Source organism: Perissodus microlepis, chromosome 7 (genome assembly GCF_051167445.1).
Source record: "Perissodus microlepis isolate ML-2025 ecotype Zambia chromosome 7, ASM5116744v1, whole genome shotgun sequence".
In the NCBI taxonomy this organism is placed as follows: domain Eukaryota; kingdom Metazoa; phylum Chordata; class Actinopteri; order Cichliformes; family Cichlidae; genus Perissodus; species Perissodus microlepis.
In genome coordinates this window covers 48,577,518-48,603,128 of record NC_140467.1, presented here as the reverse complement: position 1 = coordinate 48,603,128, position 25,611 = coordinate 48,577,518, and the positions used below count along the sequence as shown (strand labels likewise).

The window sequence follows — 25,611 nt, the reverse complement described above, 5'->3', positions numbered from 1 at the left end:
AAAATGTAAAACTGAAATTATGAAGTCCAAATGAATTTCCTGTGGTTGAAAACTATTTCATTCAACTTTTTTTGCATTTAAAATTTCGAGGGCTACACTTTTGATATTTCTGTAACTAGAAAAATGCGTAAGCAAAACAAAACCGATTTTCAATTTCTTTGTAGTTTATTAGAGTTTTTAGTAATTTATGTAGTTACTATGGACTTGATACATACATATTATTCAAATTTGGGATATAACGGTTGTATTGATGCATAGCAACTTGAAATGCTCTTTAAAAAGGCACTATAGCATGTAAAAATGTAGAAAACATAAAGTAAGCTCTGATGGCCTTGTTAAAGGATAGGCTTAAAACAGTTAGCAAGATGACAAGACTTTCTATAACCTCATTAATGTTACTAACCAAGCTAGCTTTTTCACCTTGTTTACAGTTTTCATGTTAAGCTAAGCTAAACTAAGCTTAGCATATAAACTTAAGAGTGGTGTAGATCTGTTCACCAAAAGTGTACTTTTTCCAAAATGTCAAATTAAAATAAAAAACACTACATACCACAATAGAAGATATCTGCTTAGTGACTTGTGTTGTTGCAGAGACGGGAAGTGAGAACTTCGACAAGTTTCTCAGTCTGCTGGGTGATACCATTACACTGCAGGGATGGGCAGGTTACCGAGGAGGGTTAGACACCAAGAGTAAGAATGTGCACCGTTTGATCACATAACAAAACATCACATTCAAAAGGAGGCCATCCATTAAGGGTTTTTTTTCTCTGTGTCATGTTATACTGTTTTTGTCTGCAGATGACACTACAGGAATTAAGTCCATCTACACAGTGTATCAAGGTCATGAGCTCATGTTCCACGTCTCCACGATGTTACCCTACTCTAAAGAGAACAAACAGCAGGTGTGTTACAAGTGTGGTTGTACACATTTGGTCTGTGTTTTTTTGTAACACTTTTAGTTTTCTCGATTTCATATATTTTTACATCGTTGGTTTTTTTTACAGTCAGTCACTATGTCTCTCCGGATCATTGGTCTAGATCAGGGGTGGGCAATTCCAGGCCTCGAGGGCCGGTGTCCTGCAGGTTTTAGATCTCACCCTGGGTCAACACACCTGAATCACATGATTACTTCATTACCAGGCCTCTGGAGGACTTCAGGACATGTTGAGGAGCTAATTTAGCCATTTAAATCAGCTGTGTTGATTCAAGGACACATCTAAAACCTGCAGGGACACCGGCCCTCGAGGCCTGGAGTTGCCCACCCCTGGTCTAGATGAAATATTGTAGTATGGATACATGAGATAAGCATTTGTACAAACATTCATGATGTTCAGATGAATCATTCTAATAGTTTTGGTAAAACCTTGAAGTTGTGGTTTTCCGTGAAATATCTTTTTTAGATTTTTAGCCAACATCAGCTGATGGCTCCTGATACCCTGCCCCATTCTGCGCTGGGGTCTTAATGATCTCTTTCCCCACCTCTGACTTTATATGTGTTAGACCACCAGTCATAAAACCAACAAAACACAAATATTTAAAAAATCTGTCAAAAACACATTTATTTATTAGACAGTTAACAAACTGAATCCATGCACCATTTGAGCCAGCCCACTGGCTTTCTCTCAGAAGTTGGAAGTTAGTTAAGCTTTAAATTCAACCACAATAGCTCATGTTTCCATTCAGGAATGCAAGTAACTGACTGTAATTTGGCATCTTAATCAAAAAACAATAATTTCCTTTACTATTTTACCTGTTTTTTTATGTAAAACGGTACATTTCAAAATTCATCAATAACAACAATAATTATAGTTTAGCATTGAAAATATAATTTTGATTACAGAGCTTGCTCAAACTGATGCATTAACCATTACACAAACAAATAAAAGAAAAGAAACATGGTAATGACCAGTTCAATCACTTAGGGCAGCTGTGACATAAACCTGACATTGCACTCTGAAGGCTGGGAAGCCATACACAGCTACTGTCTGTAGCACGTCTCATTAAATACTGCAATCATACAAAAGTGACAAAAATACCAGGAGACTGACAACACTGTTGTTCAGTACTCCTTTCAATGTCTATTTCTGTATCTTTATGTATACAGTTGTTATGTATGCATAAGGGAGTGCTGTGGCACGAATGCAGTAGAATCCTGTTAGTATAGGAGGAGAAGAATAAAAAGAAATGGGCATCGTTGCCTCCTTCTGTAATCCCAGGTTTTTTTAGGTATGATTTCAAAGGGCTGCTGCTTGGCAAATCTGACACATCTTGAGATATTCGTTCTGTCAGTGATTAATAAGGAATAGTCTGTGCCTGTAGTGCATGTGGGTGCATGACTGAGAAGAGCTCCAGTCACACTCTATATCACACCTTAGTGTTGGTGTAATGTAAAGTCAGATTGTTTTAACTGGTGAAGGTGTTGTGTTAATCATATACAGCAATACTTCTGTATTGTTTGATATGAAAGAAATATATTTTTACTGGTAATGGGACCAAGAGAGTCTCAGACTAGACTTTGGGCATTTTTACATGATTGTATAGGTTTAAAATCTGACATTTTGGCTTAGTTTTAGTCCTGGAAGAAAAGAAACTCAGTAAATTTTAATAGATGATCAGTGAATTAAGGACAAACACACTGCATGACACAAAGTGCATGCATTTGTGTGGTCTCAAAAACACTGGTAAAGTATTTGGGTGGCTGATTTGGCCTAGCAAATCATAGGAATAATGCTTCTATAGCTCCAGAACCTGCCCAATAACTACCATGTTTCAAAGTCAAAGAATTCATTGGTCATCATCTGTACATGCAGTTCTGTTTTGCCATTTATTAAAATAATAATTATTGGTAGATAATTCCTGTGACACATAAATTGCAGGGTGCCGAGGTTAATTTGCCGTGTTTTTCCTTATCTCGGTGTCTCTCTTGTTCATCTATTCTGTCAGGTGGAGAGAAAGAGGCACATTGGAAATGACATTGTTACCATAGTATTCCAGGAAGGCGATGATGCCTCGTCATCCTTCAAGCCGTCTATGATCCGATCACACTTCACCCGTATCCTTCACATGGACAGCGACTGTCACAGAGATTAAGTGGTAGCCAACAACATGAGCCATGTTTACACCAGCTTGAGATAATGAAGTCACATCCACATCAGAGCAGTGGAACTGTATGTGTTTGACTGTATGTGGTTTAATTGTTTCCTTTACTTTCACATCCAGATATTTTTGCATTAGTTAGGTACAATAGCCAGAATGACAGTTACAGGTGAGTATGTTTGGTTTACAGAAGAGTCGATGAAGTTACTTGATCTGCGGCTCTTTACGATCTCATATGTGTGTGCTCTCTGCCGCAGGTTAAAGATCTTCTCAGAGGAAAGCGTTCCACTGTTTGGACCCCCTCTCCCATCCCCGCCTGTATTTACCGATCACCAAGAATTCAGGGACTTTTTATTAGTCAAATGTATGAAAGTGTTCAAAAAAAGTTCATCAGATATGCTGACATATTTGCGTCCCCTCTGTCTCCCTTACACTGATCTTCCCTCATCTCCTTCAGTAATCAATGGAGAGAAAGCCACACTGGAGACACCAACGTTTGCCCAGAAGCGTCAGCGGACCCTCGACATGCTGATCCGCTCGCTCTATCAAGACCTCATGCCTGACCTGCACAAGGTACAGCAGCGTTTCCGTCCACGACTCTGCTGCAGAGACCTGTTGTTGTACTTTTTTTTGCCATCTATCCACTCTTCTCCTCCTGACTCCTCCTTGTCACTTCAGTCGCTTGCAGCGACTGGAGTCGCTGCTGATTTGTCCTCTGCTGTATTCCACTGCAGCCTCCGCATACTGCACCACACTCCACTGGATTCTGCTGCAATGCTGACTTTCTCAGCAGGGCTCTCTCTCCTCACATCACTTTAGTTCTTATATCTGTTGTTTTTTCCCCTCCTTTCACTGTTGCTCCTAATACAGCTTAGTTCAAGCAGTGCACTGTTCGCTCTTGCTGTTCTCACTTCACTTCTAAGACCCTTGTTGCTTTTCTTTTTCTCTCTCCGTGTGGTTGCGTGTGTGCGCGCATGTGTCACATTTTGTGTGTTCCATGTTTAGGTTCCCTTTTCTCCCCAGAACATGTTAAACAGACGGTCCTTCAGCGATGTGTTGCCCGAGTCTCCAAAGTCGGCACGTAAGAAGGAGGAGGCACGCCAGGCTGAGTTTGTCAGAATAGGGCAGGTAACTAAGTACTGAGCACACAAAGACATGTAAAATAGCCTCATGTGTTCTGTGAGAAACACCAAAGAACATGCACACGTGCAATTCTGTGCAAGTCTTAAGCCACCTCTCATTTTCATTCATTTTGGGAGATAGGTGCAACGGTTTATTGAAATATGTGCAAACATATATGGAAATACAGCATATATAAGGTAAAAACATAGTTTGTACAAATTTAATGAGCTTGAAAGTCAATATTTGGTATGACTACTTTCAGTCTGAACTCTCTCAGGCAGTCCTCAGGAACAGTTCTCCAGGTTTGCTAAAGGCCATTCAGAGCTCTTATTTGGACATCGGCTGCCTTTCCTCTGTTAAGATGATCCCACACTGCTTCACTAATGTGGATTTCCCCTGACCTCCTGCGTATTCACATGTACAGAATTGAACCAAAAGTTTCAAATGCAGATACATCAGTTGCCACTGATTTGTGGTCCAGTTCTTGTGTTATTTGACATAAATAGAGGGAGGGCCTAAAGAGATGTGCTGTAGATAGATTTTAGGTCTGGCACTTCTTTTGTCCTCCACTTATCCAGTTTCCTCAGATGTTTTAAGAACAAACTGCACACCATGCCAAGAGTTTGGCTAATAGTTATTTGGGAATCACCTTGTTGTTGCAAAAATGCTATTTTATGCCTGTCAGACTGTGTTATCATTAACATTTTTGTAGATTCACTGAAGAAGTAGGAGCAAATTAGAAAGAAATTAGAACAGAATTAGAACAAGAAAAACAAACTGAAAGTAGTATGAAAATAGTCAGGTAAAAGGACAAAACTGAAAAGGAGAGAAAAAGCTGCCAATGTCCAAAGAAAAGCTTTGAAAGATGTTCAGAAAGACTAAAGAGCTATTGCTCAGCTCCATATATAGAAATCATGGTTTAGTGTTGTAGAAATGACATTGCAGACCTTGAACAAGTCATAGTATTTTTTTTACATGATTATTGTTCACAAAATCAGCTTTGATCAGCTTCTATTGTAGTGAACACTTCAGACTTGAGCTGTAATCAGAGGCTTAATTCAGAAAGAGGAACAAATTGTTTTTCTGTCTATGCTGAAAAACATCATTGAGCTTTATACAGCCCTATACACTCCATTTCTCCACCATTTCTCCATATTTGGGCTTTTTTGGTAGGGGCGTATTTACTTTATGGGTCATGTATTTTTGATGTAATTTCCAGGAAACTTTCCAAATGATTTAGCTACTCAAAGAAATTAAAAAGGGTGTTAAATTTTGTCCTACTCATAAGAGAAAAAAGTGCTTCCACAGTTACCAGCTTCTTCTGTTTGATGTTGTAAGAAGAAAAGTAATAATTTGTAAGGCAAGTGAAAAGTAAATGCTAATCGGAGTTGCCTGGGAAGTCAAACAATAATCCTAAACTAAACAGAAAAGGTACCCGAGTCACTTCAGTCTGGTCTTTAGAAATGAAACTGCTTAGCATGGGTTAGTGTATTTTGCTCTATTCTCTTTGTTTCCCTCTAAAAATGCAAATGTAATGAGTGCTGCCTACCACTGCAGGAGAAACTACCTTCTCTCAGTCATTAATGAGGAAGCTCTTTGTACTGATTGGGTTTCAAAGGCTGAATGAACTGAACACCTGCTTGCAGGAGGATAAAGAAGGAATAATAATCTAAGAAGGTCACTGTGTGGCTGATATACCTGATATAATCATACTGGGAAAAAAACCTTACAAAGCACCATACATGGCAATGAACCCGGATGACCATTTTTTGTGTGAGGCTGGGAGATAGTGGGTATTTTTGATGTGATCACTCATACAGTTTCAGAGTAATGTGACTGTCACCATGAGTTAAATTATAATAAATCAATAATTGCCCTCATAAACCGAATACATCAATAATTTTCCTACAATTTGTTCTTTCTTTTTTTTTTGATCAACTTGAAAATCTATACAAAGTCCAAAGGTTTGAACTGAGTAGTACTAATAATGCCTTCATCTTCACTCATTGTTTTATAATAGTCTATATGAGCCTTAAAAACTAGACACTAGTTATAACAGCTGTACCCTGTAGAAAAAACCTGTTGGAGGAAATTAGTTTTTAAAGTCAAAACCATTTATAGTCGACTCTAAACAAGCAGCTGTTTATTAATCTTAGTAATTCTCTCTTTTTCTCTTTGTTTGTTGTCCTTGTTTCCTTTTCTTTACGTAACTGTTCTACCTCGTTTCTACTGTTCTCGACTTATAAATACAAATCTTAGGTATCGACGTGCTCTTCTATAAAGCATTAAAATAGTGGAAGACTAACATCTTCAGTCATTGATTGTTCAGTTATTTTAGGGACAAGCCATTTGTCAGCTAAACTGACTCACAGTAGGGTCAGTCACTGTGTTGTGCACGTAGTACACAGTGATGTCATGTTCCCCATTAATGTCTCATAAATCTGAATATGATTTCTCATGGATCTGTTCTGAAGGATGCTTTAGTATGCTGTACAGCTAAGCCACCGCAGTGGTGGTTTGTATTGATCTCATCATCTCCAGATTGCCTGTTTATGCAGGCATGGTAATGCTTTGTGCAGCTTGGATTGGCACTTTCAGTCAGATGGTTGCAGCTTGCACATTTGTACGAACTGTGTTTGAATTCTGAAACGGCTTTAACCTTTGATGCATTATGACTTTTCTTTTTGTACAGTCACCTTCTTGAGCCGTCTGTCACAGATCTCAGAACCTAAATAAGCATGAAAAACAAGCAATGTCAGGCCAAATAGCAGTAATAGAAAACAGCATGCGTATTTCAGCAAGTTAGGGCTCATTTATCTTGCGCAAGGTCCACGAGTGTGAAAGCGTTATTTAAATAACAGATAAATACCGTAAAATGCAATTTCCTCCACCAAGCAGAATGTTGGAGAGGATATAAAGTATCCAGTGTGTCATTAAAAAACACAGAGAATGACTGTGATAGATGCTAGCTCATTGGCAAGCTACCTGTTTACAGCTACATGATGGAGCCCAAAAGATAGAAAAATACATAGCAGTTCATCAAGGCCTCATAATAGCCACATATAACATCAAAATATATGTTTAAAAAATGCCCCTTTAGTAGCACATAGATTGATCCTGTTTATTGAAAGAACTCAAACCCAGTGGCTGAAAAAGAACTACTTAACTCTTTACCCCTAGATACCCTGTTAGAGGCAACCCTCTGATTGGTTCATGTCATATTTCAGCCTGCCTATTGAACAACATGAGTGGATGTGCATCAGAAATGAGTGAGGATGGTCTCTATTCATGCAGGTACCCTAGGGAAATCCATTTATTCTAATGGTCATTGAACCGCATCTTTATTGATATTTACTAAGGCGTCAAAACTTGCCATTGATGATGCAGGGTAGATCGTCAGATCATCTTAATGGGGAAAAGAGTTCAAGAAACAGAAATATCTCAAAAAATGTGTATATTTGTGTAGGTCTGAACTTGATTCTTCATTCTGTCCTGCCTCATTTGAGGTTGGAAAATACAGAGTAACTATAAATCTGTTTATAAAAGAAATCATCGTTACCTCTAACGACCACAGCGGTAAAATGCCGCCTTCTCATCGTGGCAACAGCGTGAATTTTACGCTAACATTAGCTACATGGGAGCAAGACTTGATTTCAGATGTCAGACACTGTGGTGATGCAAGACTTCAGACTTCCATCAGTGCAGAATTCAGAGGTGTACACCGTGTGTCATATCTGATGCCGTTTCTTCCCCAGGCCCTCAAGCTGAAGACCATAGTGAGAGGCGATGCGCCGACTAGCCTCGTCACCACAGGCTTGTGCAGAAAAGAGGTGAGGCGCACATCTTTAAAGCGTCTCACCGCCTTGATCTTAATACTTGAAAGAACCTTTGAAGTTTTTGCCGTTACAAAACAACTTCATGTTTGAAATGTTTAAAAAGCACTTAATGAAACTGGGGGGGGGGGGGGGGGGGGGGGAGGTAAATTTATGATTTATTTGTAGTCCTATCAAACCAAGTGAATATTAATCCTATTGTGCGCTGTATCAATATGTGTGTTCCAGCCATGGGAGTCCCAGTTGTTCTGCAGCACATTCCCCTATGATATCGTGTGCGCTGACTCCTGGGGTCAGTCAGTGCTGGTTGCCACAGACGCAGCAGGGGTCATGCTGCTCGATGGTGAGGTCACTCTAATCAATACGCCCTGTGCCATCTAAATTAAAGCACCCATGCATAATTGTTGAATACTCAGCAGAATGTCGAGAGCAGCAGCTAACATGATGATGGTAATGATGTTGTCCCTGTTTCAGGCCCTGATCCAGCAGGGTTAGGCATTGGTGAGTGACACAATCAATATTTTCTTATTTAAAGGCTCTTTCTTTTTTTAATCCCTACTTGGGGCGGGGATTTTTCTTTTTAATTTGAATCTTTCTTTAATCATGTGATTTGTGACTTGTCTTTCAGAGCCACAGAGCCTTCCCCCAGTGCACGTGTTTGACAGAACCATGGTGGTGAAGCAGATGCACGTTCTCGAGCCTCAGGACCTGCTTATCACCCGCACTGACAAAGGTAGGCTTAGACCACTGGGAGGATACTGCTAAGCACTGCCTCCCTGCACATCAGAGATCTCCTGTCATCCTTTGAAATCCTCTTTTTGACTCACAGCACTATTTGCAGCAGATTGTCTTTATTTTTGTTCTTTTTCTTTGCCTTACATTTTATCTGTCTTTTCCTGTGTGCGTTAGTGTGTACACGTTTGCCCACCTCCACTGGTCCGGTGAAAACATCGATCCATCGCCGAGATTTAAGGAAGCTGACCTGCACAGAATCAGTCCCTAAAGGGGTTCTGTGTGCATGTGTATACAAAAGAGTGTCTGTTTGTCTGAAGAACCACATAGACTGTGAGAGTGCAGGGGGTTATAAAGTACTAAGAGATATCCAGACGGGCAGACAGATAAAATTAAACACAGAGGGTGACTAAGATTTAAAGGACACACAAGTAGTTCAACCGAGACGTGGCTGTGTACTAACAAACAGCAGTTGGACTTGTCTGATGTTTGCTTTAACTGTGAAAGAATGTAAATGGTTGATCTGCAGATGATTAGCAAGTAGGGATCGTCCAGGTTTGATAGTCATTATGCGATGGCAGGCATTTGTCACGACTGTGTGTGGGCTTTGATGAAGCTTCTGCGAGTGCGCCAGCTTTAAGAAGCCTTCTAGTAATCCTCCTGCAATACCATGCCATTGCATGGCCGTGGGAGGATGCTAAATAAGAGCTAGCAAATTGAGGGTAGCCTTTGTGCAGAAAAAACAGAAGAGCTTTTTGTTTTGTTTCCAGGAAAGGATGCTCGGCTTTATGTGTTCAGACTCAGCACGATCAAGAAAGGCCTGGAGGAGAGGCAACTCATCAGGGGCAAGTGCGACAGCCGGGAAAACAAACTGGAGAAAACGAAAGGTAACGCACAAGATCTGCAAGAATATGCACACAGTTGTACAGAATGCAAACCAATCCTCACAGTGAAAAAGGTAAATACACTTATGCAAGATAGAAAAATCAGCTTGAATTTGACTGAAGTTGAAAGCATCAGATAGTTCCCCATCCAAACACCTGTGATAAATTTTTCCCCCTGTTAATACCTTTAGGTTTATTTGAGGATAATATGAGACTACAAAATAACTCTTTTTGTCAGCATCTTTCAACAGCAGCTCAAGTGTGAAATAGACATGCATGCTTAAATTCAAGCCATCATGAAAATAAATGTAAAAACATTTAAAAAGACATTTCGAAGACATTTAAATGTTGATACATATCAGCTACCTAGCTTAATCGTTTCTGGCATAAAAGGAGCCTGAAATGTACTTCATACATTGGTCATTCACGACTCCTTGGCTTTAAATCTATTATTTCCCCCTGCTGGTAATGCAACTTAAGCATGTGGTGGACTAGTGTGTCTATTACCCCTTAATGTGCTTTAAATTGTAAGGTCAAGATGCTAAAATAACACAAGAGAAAATCCCAATAATCAGGCAACCCACTATAAGCAAGCATTCGGCAACAGTGGGAAGGAAAAACTCCCTTTTAACAGGAAGTAACCTCCGGCAGAACCAGGTTCAGTTGGGAGTGAGGGGAGGGAGACAGGAAAAAAGGCATACTGTGGAAAAGAGCTAATTTGATGATGAAACCTCTTACATTCAGATCAACGTTAAAACCTATTTTAAGACAGATTGGATCGACTGATAGCTTCTCGCCATGCTCCTGTTGGTATAAACAGGAGATAAAGAAGTTCCTACTTGGGAACCTACTTCTCTACTGGCCTCTGGCAGGTGTTGCTTACTATCACACTCCGATGTAGGTCCAGAGCCACAGCCACCCCATAAATGTGGAAGAATGTGGTGGCCTAAGCAACCAGCACAGCTTGAAGTAAAAAAGTAATCTAATTAGCATCTGTAACGACATAAACTTCTGCAAATTAACACATTTGATTGTTTTGCTATCAATTGCATGAATGTGGAAATGAAAGAGAGATTCAGTCAGCTGCGTTAGGCACAAACCTAGGGGAGCAGTCAGAGAGAAACTCTGGGTTTGTTAAAGAAAATCTGCCAACGAATAGAGTCTGTGAATAGCCCAGGGATTAAGGAATCCTCATCTCAGGGTTAGCAAACTCTGTTTTCTGGAACAGGCCTGTGCCAAAGCCACAGTGCTGGCCTGAGATGGACATATGAAGAAATCCATGCCAAGCTGACAACAGCTCAATGCAAGTAGAAAAACTTGGAAAACAAGCTTTTTGAGCAGATTGAAACCTGAGCTTTTGGCTTACAGACATAAAAAAATGTCTTTGAGCTGTAAATATTGTTCATCTGTACAAATGTTCCTAAAGAAGTAAACATCTACATTTCTGACCTGTTGAAGGATTATCTGAATATGTTTATGAGGTTGTTTACAAGGTTAACAAGTATCTAATCAATTCTGAAGTGCAACCTTAATGAATCTCCTTTTTACAGTGTACACACAAATACACACACAGTGTTATATCCACTGGTGTCATGCCAGCTGTCTGAGCGGCATGCATTGATCTGCGGGACGATGCCAGGGAACGACACCTGCAGCAGCAAACATCCATTATAGTTTCCATCTCTTTGTCAGCCTCCCCTCTCATCCGCTTTGTCCTAGGTTGCCATTTGTACTCTATTAACACCCACCACGGCTCAGAGCTGAGGATAGTAGCAGCCATCAGGAACAAACTCCTCCTCATCACCAGGAAACATCCGCGTTTCAGCGCCGTCGCCACAGGAGCGGATTCTCCAGTGGAGGAGTTTCAGTACATACGGGTAAATCAAAGTCCACATGAGCAAAGAGAAGGTGGAAAAACAGCATATGAATCAAGCATGCACATTGTATTCAATACCCAAATGTAATGGGGGCTAAAAAAAGAGTCTAATTATCTATCAAACAGAAGAGGGTGAAAGAAGAACAAAGACAGGAGTGTAAAAGTAAAGAGTGCTAATGTTAACTACGTGTACCACGCTCCCATTAGGAGATCTGTCTGTGCGACCCGCCGGTGGTGATGTCGCTGGTGGACGGTCCGACCGGGGAAAATGATAATATGATTTGTGTGGCCTACAAACATCAATTTGACCTGATCAATGAGAGCACTGGAGATGCCTACCGGCTTCATCACGCAGAGGCCAACAGGGTGAGGCACACACACACAGATACACATATTAGCGGCTTTCTCTTTGCTTTCTTGCATTTCTATGTGATGTTTATTGAAGCCAAACAGGACTGAAACCTTTAGTTAGCGGCTTTATTTACCTGCTGATTACCAGCCTGCTTGGGTGAATCAAACATTGTCATTCACAGCCACCAGCTGGGGAGGCGAGAGAAGGGAGAAATGGATGCGCAGGCTGTAGGATGAACAGCTGCCTTAATAAAGCATCTCATTCTGCTTTCTATTTAGAGAAAAGTAAATCTGTAGCTGACATGCAGTGTATCTTCTGTATTGCCCTGAGGGTGCTGACCTGACATTATTTGTTAAAAACAGTGTCTCCTATTTGACCTTTCGCCTCTGAACCGTCTTTGATTTCACTAAACTGACTTCTTTGTGCCTGCAGGTAAATTTTGTAGCGGCCATTGATGTGTATGAAGACGGGGAGGCAGGTCTGCTGTTGTGTTACAACTGTGAGTGCCCCCCACCACCATCCCTCTCTTGACTCCAGACATTTCAGATGTTGTGTAATGTCGGCTATCTGCCTTTTTCCTCTGCTACTGGAATAAAAGTCATTGCACAGAGACAGCTCCAGAATATTAAGAGTGAGGGAGCTTTTTATCCCTCTGCTTCAGCTATATAAAAGGACAAAAAGCTGTCTGCCCTCTTCGACTCACAATAAAAGGCTGCTGTCGATCGTGGTGTAACATAAAAACCTTTAACCTGAATCCTGTGTGTCTTTTGCAGATATTTGTTACTATAAGAAAGTTTGTCCGTTTAACGGCTCCACACCGATGATCCAGTCCAACACCTCGGATTTCCACTTCAGCTGGAACCAGATGCCCAATGCTATTGGTAGGTTGCCACGGCAACAGTTCTCGGGGCCCCACCCTGCCCATTGGCGCTGAGCTTCGTGTCACCATGGAAACGTCATGTGTAATCACAAGCGTCCGACTGGCCCAAGTGATTACTTGTGCGTGTGTGCGCATATGTGCGTGTGTTTCTGTGTACGTTTTATTATTAACGCAGAAGGGGATGAAAAAGAAAAAAAAAAGCTGGTGTTAAACCTGTAACCCTGGCACTGCTCATAACAAAATGCTGCCCCTCTGGCCTCCTGTGCATCAGTAATGTGTCCTGCTTTAATATGCACATACACACTAAAGCCAACAGTGCAGAGTAATCACACAAATGTATTAAAACATGTGGGACATCTTCAATTTAAAATCAGCTCACACCACTGGCATATAAAACAGTAATTTTCATAATTTAAAAAAAGTAATCACACCCTTTTGATATAGTATGCTGGATCAAAATCTATACTTTTCTGTGTACAGTGGTTCCTCGTTTATCGCAGTAGTTACGTTCTAAGACCATTTCTGGTGAGACTTTGCTGAACAATAGATGGATTTGCTGGATTTTTATTTCCTATTTCTTAATGGCATTGCTTCCATATCAGATAGTCTCCCATGTCTTCTTGTGTTCTCCACTTGTGTGGTTTCCTCAAATTTCTTTAAGGACACACTGCACACTATGTGGAGATATCTAATTGAATCATCTTTTTGTCGCAAATTACAGAAAGTCTGTTTCACTGGAGACAAAACTAACCAGAATTAGGCACCACCACTGAGGCACCTATAGTACAAGCATGGGTTGGGCGTTTCTGCATATATATTTAGCCAATAATCTAATAGTAATAATTCTTAGTGAAACTAATAACTACAAATTTGAAGTATTAAGAAAGGTCAACATTGCTTACATTTTTTGCATTGCAGTCATACTTGATTCAGTGGCTTCCCTTTGATGAAATACTTTGTCTTATCCTCCTGGTGTCTTTGCAGTTTGTGCATTTCCTTACATCCTGGCCTTCACCACGGACTCCATTGAGATTCGACTAGTGGTCAATGGCAATCTTGTGTACACAGCAGTGGTCCCGGAGCTGCAGCTGGCTGCTTCACGGGTCTGTATAAATGACAACATATCACACCCACTGAACAAGAATCCTCAAGTTTGTGAATTTAGTTTCAGTGTCAGGCTTCACTCTGTTGTAGAAGAAGATGTCTGGGAGCTCTCATTTCAATCCATCTTTATTATCCCTGTGGGAAATAAGGCTGGTAATCTGCATGGCTGCAAAAGCAATATTACAACTATGATTTATACACTCCGATAATTGCAAACAGAACAGTGCGCCTGAGATCCAATGATTCATTCTGATTCTTTGTTTTTTCTTTTTCACCTCCTGCTTCAAACCTTTCTGTTTTCCTGCCTTCTCTGCACGTCCATCATTTCCCTCTCATTTCCCTCTCTGCTTGCATCTGCTTTTTCCACCCACAGTCAGACATTTATTTCGTTTCATCGGCTCCAGTGAGCTCAGCCTCCAACTGCAGTTCGAGAGACACCAGTTCCCAGAGTTCCCCACAGACGCCCACCGGCTATGAGATGCCCATGTTCCCCTCGCCGCTCGGCGATGGTAAGACCCACGCAGGATGTTTGACTTTGGAGTCTCTCTTAGCTTCAAGCACTGCAACATTTGTGTACGTTAGTTCAGGTTGATAACCTGCAGTTTTCTGTGACAGTAAGTTTTTCTTTAATCACTTTTGCCATCATCTTTTTTTTTTATGAGAAACATTATAATGTCCTCATTGCTGGGTATTTAGAGTAGCAGTAGACGAATAGGTATCCTGTCAACGGCCTTTTAACCCTACAAATAATTTTACTTACAAATGTGGTTACTTGTATTTATTACCGACCTTCTTTCTTACAATTATTTCAGAGAAAAAGTCATTCATTCAACAAATTTTATGCTTAAAAAATTACTTTTGCGGCACTTAAACATGAGGTAGAAAGACTTAGGTGCTTTTGTTTAATTATCTTTGTTACCAAGCCAAAACCGGTACAAAAATGTTGCCTGTTGGTGTGTTCAAGGACCTACTCATAATCTGAAACTTTGCTTTAGATTAAATTTGCTTATCTATGTTGAAGGGCAGGGATGGGATGTCAAAAACGTATTTTACATTGTGAACCAAATACATCCCACTTTGATCTTAAGTGGGCCGGACAGAAACCCGTTCTGTTAGTGTAAAGAACTTTAACTACACATTTAATCCCTGGAATAGTTTAATATAAGAAAAAGGAGTGCAGTTTCAACAACACATCTCAGTTTTTCTATATGATATAGAAATGTTGCTGTTGTAAATAAAAGAAATCTGGAAAACCTTTGGCTTAAAGTGTAAGAAATGTGTAAAATGGCCTAAAACATTCTGGTTCTGTCATTGCCCTTTATTTGTAAACCCACTGGGGAAAAAACAAAAAGAGAATTTCCTGTTGGTTAATTATTTATATATTCATATATTTGCTTTGGTGTATTATGCCCATGGGTCTTTATCACGCTCCAAAACCTGTGGAAATATAGTTAAAACTCCAAAATGTATGCCTTTTTATTCCTTCACATTGTTAAAATTGCCCAGTGGGTCAGATTGGAGTCTGTGTCTAATTCCGGCCCAATTCTGGCCCCCAGGCCTTATGTTTGATACCTCTGTTGTAGGAAACAGACAGATAAGCACAGCGAGTATTGCAGAATATGCCTTCTTTTATTTCATTTAAACACTGTCTTTTGAAAAAAAGACCAACACTTACAAAGTGTTATTCTGCCTTGTAACCCTCTGTGACTCCTCTTTGTCATTTTTATTGTTTATTTTTCTAAGATTTCTTTTTTAAGATTGACTGCGTATAAAAATGCTGTAATTACTGAAGAGGTAATGCAATATTTTGTTAGATCTCTTGAACTGAAACTGAAGGTCTACACTTCAGTCACATCTTGATTGTCCAACATGGTGATGTATAGAGGGAAAATTACAAAACTGTCCAAATACTGACAGATCTCGCTGTAAATCATATTTATTCTACTAAAGTTTCACTCCTTATTTTCCCAATGGTTGTCCACCACGCTCTCCAGTGTTTCTGTCTCAGACCTGACAGTTTGAGAATCCCTTTTTTGTTTTAGGGTTGTCACCAGGCAGTGAACTCTTGAATTTTGGAGGATCCTTGAACACACCGTTTTTCAAAACAGGCATCCACATGGCCTCCCGTTCATCGACATGCTGCCAAAAGATCAAGGAGACAAACTTTTCACTGAGATACGACGTTCCTTACTTTCGAGCATCTTCATATGAGTTTTATACCCATATGTAGTATGAGGTGTATGAAAAAAAGCTTGTACCTTAGCTAAATGTGATTTGTAGTTGAAGGACGAGAACATTTGAAAGCATCATTGTGATCTTTTCGATTGCGAATCATAGTTACAATATAGTTACAATATAGCGAGCACACTCTCCCAGACATCTTTCATTGTATGTTTGACCATTTAATACACACACCCCCACCAGCACCACCACCTCCCCATCCTGCTGTTCCTGATCTCCTCCAGATTAATACAGCTTGTACAAGATTGTCATTCACTGTCTGTCAGCTGACTGATGGACAGTGCAGTCTAGCTGTTAAAGACACACAAAGGTTTCCATGTAAGTCAGAACTGCAGGGAAGAGTGAGACTTAGGAAAAATAAAAAATAAAAAGGTTGTGTTCCTGCTGCTGCACCATCCAGGCAGTCTTTTCCTGATGGAAGTGGGTATTTACAGCAATTAGTAAAGCAATTGCTGCAATTGCAATTAGTCAAGTGCAGGATTTCTGCTTACGTATATCATTTTTATTAAAGGAATTCTCTTTTTTTTTTTTTTTTTTCGGTTCAACTGGCCGTGCAAATAATTCTGCATTACTGGAAGATGTAGACATAATAGAGAACCTACTATGTATGTGTGTGGGTGTGTGCGTGTGCTCCTAAATGTATGTTACTGTGTGTGTTCAGTTTGTGTAACCCTCTTCTTCATCCCTGGTTCAGATTCTATACGGATCCCCTATGGTACCAAGCTTTCCCTGTACATGTCTAAGGATGCTGAAGGTACTTTAGGATTCTCCCACAACTTGTCCTCTGTCCATAAAAACACTCATAACGCTGCCCTACTAACATGCACGTGCACCCAGAGTGTATCACCCCTGTCTGCTCCGAAGCAGCATGTTGACTTGAACGTTGGTTGAATGTTAAGTGAACATTATGTCTTCCCCACCCCCACCCACCCCCCTTTCTGTCTGCCGACTAATTAAAGCATTAGCGCGAGGGGAGAATGAGAAGGGAGAAAGGAAGGTGCTAGAGCTCAAAGTACAAAAGTGAGGCAGAGGTGATGAAGATAGAGAGTTATGAAATTACCGGGAAGGGGGGGAGGAAGAATAGGTATGCAGGGAGTGTGAGCAGAAAGGGAGGGGTTATGGAGGCTGTGGGGGGGGTGCAAAAAAGGAGCAAGAAAAGGGAAAGAGGGAAGGAGAAGACACGTCTGCTGCAGCATGATTTACAGATTGCACTGTCGCCATGGAGACTTTTGTCAGCCCTCTTTTTCGATCCAAAGTAGTCCAAACAGCGGTGCTACAGTCTGATGGTGGGTGGGTGGTCGGGCGGGGTGCTTGGAGAGTGGAGGGGGGGTGGAGAAAGGTGGAAGGGTGCTGACAAAAATCCCATCCTCTTAACTGCCTGTGCGCCTGCCATATCTGCTCCTTGGGAAGGTTTTCATCTGACGTAATCACATCAGTGATGCGAGCAAGATGTCACTGATGTGGCTGCTAGCCACCAGCCACCTCCACTGGCTTAAAGACGCCACGTTGTTCTGGTGAATTTGACTTCGTTTAGTACTAAAAACATCCCTGACAACTGTTTATTTGATTTTTGATTTTTTTTGCCAGTGTGCTGGAGTGTGACACTTCCCCTGGTCCAGAAACGCATGTGGAATATATTGATCTCTGCAACTATATATTCCAAATACTTGCATGCCTTGCCGCATTTTTGGCTATTTCCTTTTGCCGTCGGACGACACAGCGGCAAGTGAGAGCTGATCTGTAACAGCACTAACACAGTGTACCTGTCAAGCATCAGCAGTGACCCTTTGTTTTTCACAGTGGCTCTTTAACTCTCCTCTCACCCGCTGACATTTCAGATGAGACAGACCCTTCCTTTTTTTTTGCAGCATAGTCTCTGCCTCGATTCACTCCCATTCACTATCACCAGCCTGCCTCATCGGAGCAGTGTGCAGTTTCTGAACTCCAACACTGCTCCCAAGTGGAATGGCTAGGCACTGCCAGTGGACACACTGCAGCTTTGCGGGCAGATTGTGTCACTTGAAAACTTCCAAACATCCATTCAATGCATCTCGAGCAGACTTTGTAGTCTCTGTTGAATAATAGATGGCCTGCTATAAATGTCTACTGAACAGTTACATTAGCTCGCTGTTGTAAGGAAGATTAATTTTAAGACTGCGTGCTGTTTCAATAAATAGCGCTATAAATCACTTTAAAGTGGCTTCATTTAAATGTGGATGTTTGATTCTGTTGTATCAGCATTCATAGAGTCCTAATTATATACAGAATTAATATTACAGCTGACTGTTTTGCAACGCATGCCACATGTGATGTCATAGATGTTTTACTGCACTACAAAAATACAAAAGTTAAAGACTTGATCAAGCTGTGTCACCTTTGCTTTTTCAGGTTTTGTAAGCTTTTGCTTTTGCTGTCATTATCTGTTTTTTACTGGTCCTTACTGGTGCATTCAAAGACTTTTATTTCCAGTGAAATAAAATTATTTCTTATTATACCTTTACAAAATCGACAACATGTTTTTGTGAGTTGGAGTGGCTGGCACACAGAATGCAAGAGCAATGTTAATAAGTTGAATCTTTGAGAGTCCCTGAATGCACCGGAAAGGCGGAAATATGCCTCTAGAGATTATATACAAGATAGATGCCAATATTTACATGTCTGACGCCAGTCCCTGGTTATTTCAAGTGTGTTTAGTGTAAAGATTACAAATGTGCATCTCGTGTAATGCCGTTCGCTGCATTAGAGTCTCAGAGGTAAGAGTATGTTTCATAATACCCAACAACAGAATTTCAAAAAAGCCTAATCTTTGAGTCAGGTGAGAGTTTTGGAGTATCCTAAAGCTGCACTGAAAATGCTTGCAGATGATATGTATGTGAGTGTGATGTATTGTAAATTTAGTTCAAGTTAATATATAGTGCATATATTAGTGATCCTAATATATATAGCCTGTGCAAAAGGCTTGAGCCAGCCCCTCATTTCTTTATATTTTACTAGGAAATGGGAAATGTTTGAAGAAATCTATGCATACCATGATGAAATATGCCAAGGTTTGAGTCAAGTGGAACTAAAGAAAGACAATCTGGCCCTGAGAAGCAAACCACAAAGAAATGTGGGATGCTTTAAAATCTTTGCACAGTACTGTATGAGAGGTAGAAATTTGGAAACCACTAATGTAGTCACGTGTTAATGTTTTACCACCTGGGTTTTTGTACAGATTTTCAAAAAAAATCAAGAGCACACGCAGCTCTTTCCCTCTGTTTATCATCTTTACTTTAAGCTAAGCAGTAGCTTCCCAGTGGTAACTTATGCAGCCAAATAGTCAAAAATAAAGTATTTAATTTTCATTGCACTGCCATACAAAAGTGTTGAAATATTGACAAAAATAAAAGGTTCAATTGCTAGTTGTAAAATCTGAAAACATATGGTATGTTTTTGAATTTCTAAAGAACTAAAGCCAAGCCTTCTTTCTTTTTTTGTTTTCATTTTGTGTGCTCTCATGTCATCTACCACAATTGTTCTTCCTCACTGCTACCTCTTCCTCTGGCTTCCTCCCAGGTGAAGCGACATGCAAGCACATTTTTAAGATCCCTCTGTGTAACTTGGTGGGCCGCAGCATCGAAAGACCCCTGAAGTCCCCTCTGGTCAACAAAGTGCTGACGACACCAGCCCCCACCATGGTGGCCCCAGCTCCCCTCATCTCTGCAACACACTCGCTTTCCTTATCCCGCATGGAGATCAAAGAAATAGCCAGTCGCACACGGAAGGAGCTGCTCGGTAAACTGAAAAATTATTTTACGCCATATAGGAAATTTAAGTTGTTTTTATGGAACTAGTGCCCACTGGTGCAGTTTTGGATTATCCCTCACATACCTGCTCCTTCATGGTACGGCTACATTTGAGCATACTTGCAACAGCAAAGTTACATGACGTGATCACAGTCAGTCAAAAACACACACAGAGATTCCTTTATTTTTAGTTAGATCTAGTTGTCGTCTCTGTGTTTCATTCTAAAATCTTCCTCAAAAAAGCTAATTCCACAAACACATTTTGGTTTGCAAGAACAGCTATATAGAATCTCAACAGGCTCCTATTAAGAATCTTTTATCTGTTTATTTATTCATTTCTGGTTGTGTTGTTTCAGTTATTACATTATATGTGGTATCTTCGATGTCTAAGGCAGGACAGGCAGCCATTGCCCAACTCCCTGTGAATGGTCCATGGTCATTGATCAGTAGCTGTTGATCAGTGATCAAGAAAGTGACCTCACAGCCTCCCAGTGGAAAGGCTACGTCACTGTACTAATTCTAAAATCTTTGAAGTACTCTCCAGTATTGGTCTCAGATGCTATTGCAGTTTAGTGGCTCAGTCACAGTAGAGCAAAGATATGATATAAACCTCCTTGCAACTACTAAAAATTGGTGGTTGCCCAGTGAGTCCATTGAATATTTTGAAATTTAGCAGCCGATTACAAGTAGTTGCACTGACCAACTGGTAACCCAGAGGTTAAGAATGCAAAACCCACAACCTGTAGTTGATCACACAGTGATTGCACAGGTTCCCTGGAGACAGATTGGCAACAGGTTGTAATCAGTGTGAGTCAGTCTGGACACATCATCTACGTGTGTGTTTTTAATAGCAGACCTGCCTCAACTGGTTTCCAGCTGGTTGTATTCTGGTTATATTCCTATATAAAAGCACCTGTGTCATTTTGCAGTTAAATTGCTGGATTCTGAATGTAAATAGTTAATGTGAATTTATGTTAAATGTTACATTTCTGTGTACGTAGTTGGCGACACATTTGTGATTTTCAACGATTTACAGTTAATCGTATCATACAGTTTCCAAGCCGACCTTATTCAGTCACAAACTGATAGCAGACTGACTTCGACTTATTGCTGTTTTCTGACTATCTTGATGCACCAAAGTTGCTTTCAAGACGTGAACTGTGGTTAAAAGCAACACTCAAAAACACAAAGATCACATTCATTTTGGTTGTGCAGCATCTCTTACTACTGTTTTCGCCAGCGAGACTGTAGCATTAGAGACTATATCTGAGATATGAAATCACCACATGGCTTTACACATTGGGCTTTGTAGGAGAAGATCCCAAACAATGTGTACCTTCCAAGTCTGAAGTAGACCTGTTTTGGGTGTTTTTTTTAACATAGGCAAAAAGCAAAAGTTTGATATTTGGAAAAATGTGCTTATTGGCCTTCCTGTTGTGTGAGGAGATTCATCCCACTGTTATGTGGTACTTTTACACTAAATGCAAACTTAAAGCAACATTAGCTTAACATATGGAGAAACATTTACTCTTTTGTCTAAAGAAGCCATTTCTATCCGTCCCCACCTTCAAATACTTTCATATTTCATATTCATATACTTTGGATTTATTAAACTGAAAAGTTGTTTAAAAAATTAAATGAAATCCAAGAAAATTACTACTTTTGGTTTGAAATCATCTAGCTCATAATTCACTCAACAAAGCCATTTGTTGGGGGAATTATGTTATTTTATGGTACTACTGACAGGTTAAACAAGACACAATATGTGGATTATAGTGCTTGAAGGCTATGACACTCAAGTTAAGTTAAGCTACCAATTGTATTTCATTTTTGAATCACAGATATAAATGGGATATCGACCATCCTGCTCTCAGAAGGAAGGCAAAAAAAAGCATATTTCTGAGTTTTCCAATGCATTTTCCATTGTCTCCTACCAACAAAGGCTTGACAGAGGAACCAAGTGGGAAATCAGACAGCGGCTCGGTGAAACAGAGAAAGATGAGCAAAAAGAACACAGAGGACGATCCCAAAGTACGAGCGCTGACGTCCACAAACAGCGACAGGTGACACTTCTGAACAGCAGCTGCACGTTTGATGTTTGCTTAATGCTAGCTTGAGCTTGAGACATGAGTCTTTCTGTGCACAACAGGCTAGCCTCACAGTCCAGCGAAGTGGATCAGGATGTCCAGCTGCACTGTTCGTCCAGTTCGGAGGCGGAGCCAGAGAAGGCGGTGCTGCAGCCAGAGAGCCCGCCCCTTACCAGTGCGTTCTCCCTCTCCACATCCTTCGAAGAAGATGTCTTGGACCTAAAGTGAAGACAATCCCATTGTGCACTTCTCTGCCCGCCCACTTCTGTACTGTCGCCTTTACTCTGTTGTTTTGGTTGGTCTTCTTTTCTTTTTTGTTTTTTGTTTTTTTCTGTTGTTGAGCTCTGATACCTTGGCGCTTTTTTCCTACATACCCTGGGATTCTGAGCCCCCGTTCAACGGACGAGATGGGTGCAGTGGAGGTTTGAAGTCATGTCTGTGTGCGTGTGTGACTTTTTTCATGAGCAGTGCCCCCCCTCAGCCGCCGTGTGTCGGCTGTTTGTGTCGCCCCGCAGCAGATAACCCAAAGAGGTTGCGTAAGATGCCGTGGTGCATTCAGACTTCTGCAAGAGCTTTGAGATGCCGGTTTGATCCTAAACCACAAACTGAATGTAAATCTGTGCACCAAGGCATGAGAAAACTCTCTGCATTCTCAACTCCCTCTGACGTTGCAAGAGCTTATGTGTTGTATATTATGTGATTATTTCCGATCCACTTTCAAGTATTGTATGATATGCATATGTGTACATCTGTTTATACACGAAAGTGCACACATGCAGGCGTATATGCCTGTCTGGCTTGTGATGCATATTTATAGATATATTATAAAAATCAATTTTATTCCCATATTTAGTAAAAGTATGATTTTCGATTTTATGCTCTCTGCACATTTTCGCCCACATTGTTCCCCTTATCCGTCGTAAACAGGTTAGACAGACCTGGAAGAAGTCTCCCACAAGTGCCGTTTGCCACTGTCCTCCATTCAAGTAGACGTCCACCAGCCACCAGATTTTGGTGTCTGTCAGTAGCAGCCATGATTGTAGTCCATGTTCGATTACAGTGGTAACCAACGACTGCAATCAGCTCGGGTGATTTCACTTGCTGGCGGCAAAATCTCAAAGGCACATGCACAAATCATTTTATCCCATAACAAAGACCTGACCTTAAATTTGCATGACTTGCAAGTGTTGTGTTTTTTGCAGCAAAGAAATCACTTCTTTGGAAACAGTGCGATCTGTAACATGATACCAAATTCCGAACAAAGTAAAGAAACAACAAACTGAGACAAGAAAAAAAGTACAGGAGTCTCTATAACAAGATGGTGGCTAGATGGATAGAGGAGGGATGATAAAAACAAAACCAAAAGTGTGAATTACTTTTACTTTGTCTTTTTCTGTATGTGGAATGAAAAAGTCTTTTATTTTGTAGAGTAAAATGTGCACTTAGTTAAAAGGTAGTTTTATCTTTAGGAAAAATTAGACTTTTACTGAACTAAAATTAAAGCCTAAATGAAACTAAGAATTTTAACAGTGCAAAACAAAACATCTCATTAAAAACATACTAAATGTATTTATACAATTAGTATAATTGGAAAGCATAACCATGCGTGCGCTGTTTAAATCACTGAGTCTAATTTGGAACTTCAAGGCCCAGAAGCCCTGCTGATTTTCACCTCGAGCTCCAGAAATACACTGATTTACAGCTGGGACACCTGGAGTTATCGGTTAGGGGGATAACTCACTGCAGCACACGGTTAAATTCACAGTTTAGATATCCTTTCCTTACTGAGCGTAGAGGTTTATGATCAGATTGCTATTTGGCTGCCCATCTGAAAAATCTTTTGTTATTGTCATACAGATAAAAATCTAGTCCATAAATTTGGAGGGCTCAAAGGAGACTGATAAGTCTCTAATATTACATATGCTTTAAAAACAATCCTTCATTTCATTAAACCCCCTCAGCCTTTTAAATGTCTCCTCATTTTATACTCCACACATTCAGATTACAGAGTAAAGCAATCCATTAAAAATAAAACCACTAATGCTCAGTTACTGTAGAGTTGACAACAGGGAAACATCAGTATCTACAATGGCTCATATTATTACATCAGTCTGGGATGCCAAACAGCTAAGGATGCACCACATCAGTTAAAGGGTGACATTCCACATGATTAAACACAGCTTGAGCACCTATGGGCGTTAGAGCAATCATAAAAATAATTCTGAGAGCAGAAACTTGGCAAGTGAGAGTGCATGGTTTTAAAAAAGGTCAAACATGGTCAAACAAACTTTGTGTAATTACTGTCACAGCCAGAGGAGGGAGACAAAACTTAACCACCACAGGTTCAACATGGGAAACCTCCACATCTGTACCATCCACCCCACTTGTGATGTAAATGCACCTCCAACACTAATAACCTTTATCAGGATTACTTTATCTAGAAAAAGTTTCATACAGAATCTCACAATCCTTTCTAACACGAAGGGTCAACTACACTTCTCATTTAATATTAGTAAGAACCCAGTTTATAACACCTAATTACAGCACTGAAAAGGTTAAATGGTGCTTTGTGTCAATGTAAAAGCTAATCAAAGTGACAGTAATACAAAGGGAAATGTTTGGCAAAGGTGACTAGCCTGATGTAGGTGTTAGTGGATCTCTGTATGCTTGTTTCACATCATAGCAGCCTTCAGATTGAGCATGAGCTTCTTCTTTTCTCATTTCTTCACACCTTTGCTCTGTTCTCCTGCCTGCCTCTGCGTGAATCCCTCTAACAGCATAACGTAACTCAGAAAAAGGGATAGAGGAAGAAGAAGCAAGAGGAGGAGGAACCGGGAGGGATTTTTACTCTTCTTTAGTGTCTAAATGAGGGTGGATGACTCGGGGAATGCTGCTTCTCCCGCTTTGCGTTGTTACGATTCCTTCTGTATTTTTGTCTTTAGTTTCTACCTCCCCCTGGCATTTTCACTGTTTTGTTTGTTTTGGTTGGTATTTTAGTTTGTTTTGGGGTTTTTTGTATTTGAATCTATATTTACTGTTTAGACTGTTGCTGAACCTCTCTGTGATATCAAAATGACAGAAAATTGACAAAAAAAACACCAAGTGTCTTAAAATATTGTATCGCCATCGTTTTTAATGCCAAGTAATACTTGTAAATGTTTGTGTATCAAATGTGGCCTCAAAGGAAACTGAACTATATTATTATTAATATTAATATTATTTGAGCAGTTATTTTAAACAAGTGCTGTAGACCACTGCTGTGAAAGTAGTTGATTTTGTTCATTGATATGTAATAAATATTTATGAAATTTCTGTTGGGTGGTTTCTTTGGCTTACACACACACACACACACACACACACACACATACATACATGCATACATAGATATAGATATATACAGGCTGAAAGCAATGTAAGTAATGTTAAGGTTAAATGCCAACATACATTTCTGCTTTAACTCTCTTTTCTGTAGCTGACTGAGTCATAGGTCTGGGGTTGTTTAGTCTTGAGTTGTTTAAATGGAGCATTTCTTTCTGCTTGGATTTTTTAACCCAGCTATAATCTGATTATGAGGTTCAATGTAAATGTTTACCTTTGTAGTACATTGCGAAGTACACAC

The 25,611-nt window shown here is 40.2% G+C and overlaps 1 protein-coding gene across 5 annotated transcripts in view; it reads left to right on the top strand.

Annotated features, from left to right (window-relative positions):
* Window positions 1-25,304, top strand: part of garnl3 (GTPase activating Rap/RanGAP domain like 3) — an 80,611-nt gene extending 55,307 nt beyond the window's left edge. For 2 of the 5 annotated variants that reach the window (XM_084935617.1, XM_084935619.1), the window contains exons 10-31: window positions 592-690; window positions 799-902; window positions 2,944-3,052; window positions 3,220-3,265; window positions 3,354-3,460; window positions 3,554-3,669; window positions 4,102-4,224; window positions 7,974-8,048; window positions 8,280-8,394; window positions 8,526-8,552; window positions 8,680-8,784; window positions 9,554-9,670; window positions 11,387-11,544; window positions 11,751-11,909; window positions 12,328-12,394; window positions 12,669-12,776; window positions 13,760-13,878; window positions 14,253-14,388; window positions 16,815-16,874; window positions 19,676-19,894; window positions 21,848-21,968; window positions 22,055-25,304. In XM_084935617.1, coding sequence (XP_084791743.1) covers window positions 592-690; window positions 799-902; window positions 2,944-3,052; window positions 3,220-3,265; window positions 3,354-3,460; window positions 3,554-3,669; window positions 4,102-4,224; window positions 7,974-8,048; window positions 8,280-8,394; window positions 8,526-8,552; window positions 8,680-8,784; window positions 9,554-9,670; window positions 11,387-11,544; window positions 11,751-11,909; window positions 12,328-12,394; window positions 12,669-12,776; window positions 13,760-13,878; window positions 14,253-14,388; window positions 16,815-16,874; window positions 19,676-19,894; window positions 21,848-21,968; window positions 22,055-22,220 — 2,456 coding nt within the window. In that variant the 3' untranslated portion in view covers window positions 22,221-25,304. The remainder of the gene's footprint in view (window positions 1-591; window positions 691-798; window positions 903-2,943; window positions 3,053-3,219; window positions 3,266-3,353; window positions 3,461-3,553; window positions 3,670-4,101; window positions 4,225-7,973; window positions 8,049-8,279; window positions 8,395-8,525; window positions 8,553-8,679; window positions 8,785-9,553; window positions 9,671-11,386; window positions 11,545-11,750; window positions 11,910-12,327; window positions 12,395-12,668; window positions 12,777-13,759; window positions 13,879-14,252; window positions 14,389-16,814; window positions 16,875-19,675; window positions 19,895-21,847; window positions 21,969-22,054) is intronic. The other 3 variants (XM_084935618.1, XM_084935621.1, XM_084935620.1) reach the window with 3 other exon arrangements.
* Window positions 25,305-25,611: the final 307 nt, after the last annotated feature.